This window comes from Sorex fumeus, unplaced genomic scaffold (genome assembly GCF_029834395.1).
Source record: "Sorex fumeus unplaced genomic scaffold, SorFum_2.1 ptg000143l, whole genome shotgun sequence".
Lineage (NCBI taxonomy): Eukaryota > Metazoa > Chordata > Mammalia > Eulipotyphla > Soricidae > Sorex > Sorex fumeus.
In genome coordinates this window covers 1,773,567-1,778,120 of record NW_026606200.1, presented here as the reverse complement: position 1 = coordinate 1,778,120, position 4,554 = coordinate 1,773,567, and the positions used below count along the sequence as shown (strand labels likewise).

The window sequence follows — 4,554 nt, the reverse complement described above, 5'->3', positions numbered from 1 at the left end:
TGGGGCCTGAGTGATATAATACACAGGGAAGGTATTTGCCTCAACCAGGGTTTGATCCTCAGCATCCCACAGTCCCCCCCCCCCCCCCCCCCCCCCCCCCCCCCCGCCCAGCACTGCCAGGAGAGATTCCTGAGTGCAGAGCCAGGAGTCACTCCTGGGCATCAACGGGTGTGGTACAAAAAACAAAACACAATTAAACGGAAGCTCTGCCCTGGGCTGTGGGCGGTTTTGCTTCTTCTGTGTAAATTTAGCATCTGTTGTTTGGCACTTCTTCCTGGACGGTGCCTGGAGTACAGCAGAGAAATGTGAAAGTGTGTGCGTTAGGTGCGGTCCCCAAGAAACCCAGAGCAGCCCGTCTGCCCTCTCTGCAGGTGGCGGCCTGCCCACGCCGGAGCTGATCCTGTGCCTGGAGCAGGGCAGAGCGTTTCAGGGGCGCCGAGGGCAGTCTCCGAGACCAGGACGCACAGCGGGGTGTGCTGCTGATGTGCCCTTGGATCCAGTCCATGGGGGTCCGCTGTTTCAGGGTAAGTACTATAAAGAGTTGCTGGCCCTGGCCGTAAGGTGTGACTCAGGTTTCTTAGACCCAGTTCCCTGGTCCTGTCTGTCTGTTCTCGAGGAAGGCAGGAAGGCGCAGTGGTTAGGAGTGTGGGTTCCAGTGCTCAAGGCAGGACCCTGTCTTTTTGCTTTGTTTGGGGGCCACACCCATCGGTGCTGGGGGGTTACTGCTCAGAAAGTGGGGGCCTTGCGGCTGGCGCATTAGTAGCGGGGAGGGCACTTGCCTTGCCAGTTTAATACCACGTATGGTCCCTGAGCCCACCAGGAGTGACCTCTGGGCCCAGGGGTGCTGGGGATCACCCCCATGTGGACCGCATGCAGGGCAGGCACCTTACCCCCATCCTGTCGCTCTGGCCCCTGAGTGCCCCTTTCAACCCTTTCATTCTTCCGAGAACCTGTAGAAAACGTTGCCGAGGCTGGGAAGGAGGGAGGGAGGGAGGGACAGTGCCCAGGCCTGGCGCCTGTCGGGCGCAGAGTGGGGGATGGTCCTGATGGCCCCGAGTCTGGGCAGAGAGCGGCCCCGTGTGGAGGTGCCCGTACGCCCCTGCTAACAGAGAAAAGGAACTTGAGGGGAAGCGAGCGTGTGCGACAGAGACTGCGGCGTGGCCAGGTGGCGTTTGAACGCGCCGGGACAGGAACCGGAATCCGCTGCCCCATGGTCCAGGCCCATCCCTGGGGGCCGGAGCCTTGCTGGGACAGGACTGACAGGATCTTGTTTCTGTTCCAGGGAGCCCGCACGCCGCAAGCTGCGGGGACACCCCACCGCCCGTGCCGGAAGAGCCCCCAGGGAGCCAATGGGCCTCCGAGTCCCGCTCAGAAGGGGACGAGGCCTCCTTCCCAGCCGACCGCCTCCTCCCGGGCCCGCAGAGCTGTGACACTCGGACCCCGCCGCCGCCGCAGCCGGCCCCCGGGCTCAGGGCCTTCACCCCCATAGAGAGACCGCCCAGCCTCCAGGAAGCCCCGTGCTGGGAGGGCGCCCGGCGCGCAGGCGGGGGACCCAACCGCCCCCTGGGAAACCAGAGACGCCTGGGCAAAGCGGCCGACGCCCCGGGGCCCCCCGCCAGCGGCTGCCCGCGGGAACAGGGCTCCGTGCAGTGTCCCGCGTGCGGCCGGGCTGCGCTCCCGGGGTCGGGGGGGCGGCGGCGCCCGTCGGGACCCGCGGGGAGGAGCCGCTGGCAGTGTCCGGCGTGCAAGACGTGCTTCCTCGGCCGGCGCCTCCGGGGGGCCGGGGGGCTGCGCCCCAGGAGCGGCGGGGCCAGCGCGGAGAGGCCGGGCCCCGGGGCCGAGCGGGCCGGGAGCCCCGGCGGCGGCGGCGGCGCGCCCACCGTGCGGGAGCCGGCGCGCCTCCCGCGGGGCCCCGCGGCGGCCGAGAAGCGCTTCGCGTGCGGCGAGTGCGGCCGCGGCTTCCGGCGCCGGTGCCAGCTGCGGGAGCACCTGCGCGTGCACAGCGGCGAGCGGCCGTTCCGCTGCGCGCAGTGCGCCAAGAGCTTCCACCTGAAGGGCGTCCTGGCCGAGCACGCGCGCACGCACGGCCCGCGGCCCTTCCCCTGCGCGCAGTGCGGCCGCGCCTTCACGCGCCGCTCCAAGCTGGCCGAGCACCTGCGCGTGCACAGCGGCGAGCGGCCCTTCGCCTGCCCCGACTGCGAGCGCCGCTTCCGCCTCCCGGCGCAGCTGCGCAGCCACCGGCGCCTGCACACGGGCGAGCGGCCCTTCCCGTGCCCCGACTGCGGCCGCCGCTACCGCGCCCGCGCCACGCTGCGCGCGCACCAGCGCCTGCACCTGGGCCCGCCGCCCTTCGCGTGCGCGTGCGGCAAGGCGTTCGCCAAGCGCTCCCGGCTGGCCGAGCACCAGCGCACGCACACGGGCGAGAAGCCCTTCGCCTGCCCCGACTGCGACCGGCGCTTCCGCCTCAACGCGCAGCTGCGCAGCCACCAGCGGCTGCACGCGGGCGCGCCGCCCCACCGCTGCCCCGAGTGCGGCAAGGCCTTCCGCGAGCGCGGCTACCTGGTGCGGCACCAGCGCATCCACCGGCCCGAGCGGCCCTTCGCCTGCGCCGACTGCGGCAAGGGCTTCATCTACCGCTCCAAGCTGGCCGAGCACGCCCGGGTGCACGCCAAGCTGCGCCGCGCGCCCCGCGACGCGGGAGCCGCGCCCGGGCGCCGCCGGCCCTTCGTCATGATCGAGGCCGACTGGAGCTGAGCGGCAGCGTGAGAAGACGCCGCCAAGGACTGACTTTCTCTCTTTTTTTGTGGGGCGGGGTGGTCTTCCACATCTGGCGATGCTCGCTCGGGAGACTACCTGGGGGTCTTCCACGTCTGGCGATGCTCGCTCGGGAGACTATCTGGGGGTCTTCCACGTCTGGCGATGCTCGCTTGGGAGACTATCTGGGGGTCTTCCACATCTGGAGATGCTCGCTCGGGAGACTATCTGGGGGTCTTCCACGTCTGGCGATGCTCGCTCGGGAGACTATCTGGGGGTCTTCCACATCTGGAGATGCTCGCTCGGGAGACTATCTGGGGATCTTCCACGTCTGGCGATGCTCGCTCAGGAAACTACCTGGGGGTCTTCCACATCTGGCGATGCTCGCTCGGGAGACTATCTGGGGGTCTTCCACATCTGGCGATGCTCGCTCGGGAGACTATCTGGGGGTCTTCCACATCTGGCGATGCTCGCTTGGGAGACTCTCTGTGGCTCTTCCACATCTGGCGATGCTCGCTCGGGAGACTACTTGGGGGTCTTCCACATCTAGCGATGCTCACTCGGGAGACTATCTGGGGGTCTTCCACATCTGGAGATGCTCGCTCGGGAGACTATCTGGGGATCTTCCACGTCTGGCGATGCTCGCTCGGGAGACTATCCGGGGGTCTTCCACATCTGGAGATGCTCGCTCCGGAGACTATCTGGGATGCCCGGGATGGATCCCGGTGAAGCCGCGTGTAAGGTGAGCGCCCTCCCGGCTTGCACCCGCTCCGGCGCCCCGGATCGCCTGTAAAACGTCATCGAGCTCGAAGCGTTGGCCGCTTGTGCTTCCTGCCCTGTGAAGTCGGGACCGTCTCCCCACCCCGCATGCCAAGCCAGTTCTGAACCCCAGCTTGAAGACGGGACTCCGACTTTCCAGTGCGGGTCTGGTGCCGAAAGGCTTGCGGGAGGATGTTTAATGTCATGTTTTTCTGGAGATGAGCCTGAGCTCCCCCCCGTTAAAGCCAGGGTAATAATGTTGGATTTGGGGTCCAGCCCTTCCTTTGGAGACCGGCAGCAATAAAGGGCGTCTGCGAAGCCCTTGGTCCGTTTGGGTGAGTGCTTGCTGCTCGTTCCCCTAATTTACAACCCATCAGCTCCGTGAAGCGGTGCCAGGCCACGTGAAGATGCCCAGACCCGACCGGCAAGTCTATAAGACTAGACTGTAGATGAGCGATTGGGGTGGAAGTTCGCGTTGGGAGTTAAATGTGCCGGACTCCACAGGGCACATTCTGGGAAAATTCAAAATAGTGGCACTTCTCAACGTGAGTTCCCTGGCTGCTCACTGCGCAGTGTTCTCAGTGGTGGACACAAGCAGAGCTGAAATAGGAATCTGGGAAGGACCCAGGGGACCTTGGAAGAGGGCTGTGTGACCACTGTCTGGGTCCCGGGGATGGCTGTGTGCTGCTCAGCCCCAACCTGCAGGGTCCGTGGTCCACGGTCAGGAATGTCTGGACTGGACTGCAGGGAGTGCAGAACCTAGGGCGGTCGGCAAGTCGGAGTGGACCTGCCCAGAAAATGGTTTGACAGGATTTCCTCAGGGACGTCACTTCCACAGGTACTCTGCAGGGGACACGTGACACACCATGATTCTCACGCGCTGGCCATGTCCACACATATGACATGGTTCTCACAGGCATGCGTGCAGACAGGCCACGATTCACACACGCACACACACGCACACACACACACACACACACAGATTTCCTCAGGAACACGACCTCTGAAGGTGCTCTTCGGGAAACACACACACCAGGCGTG

General features: G+C 65.9%; 1 protein-coding gene across 1 annotated transcript; it reads left to right on the top strand.

The window, feature by feature from the left end:
- Positions 1-1,743: 1,743 nt before the first annotated feature.
- On the top strand, positions 1,744-2,754 carry LOC130016022 (zinc finger protein 786-like; the record flags this gene model as incomplete). Its single annotated transcript, XM_056106781.1, has 1 exon — positions 1,744-2,754. A coding segment is annotated over one exon (1,011 nt), but the record flags the coding sequence as incomplete, so codon positions are not given.
- Positions 2,755-4,554: the final 1,800 nt, after the last annotated feature.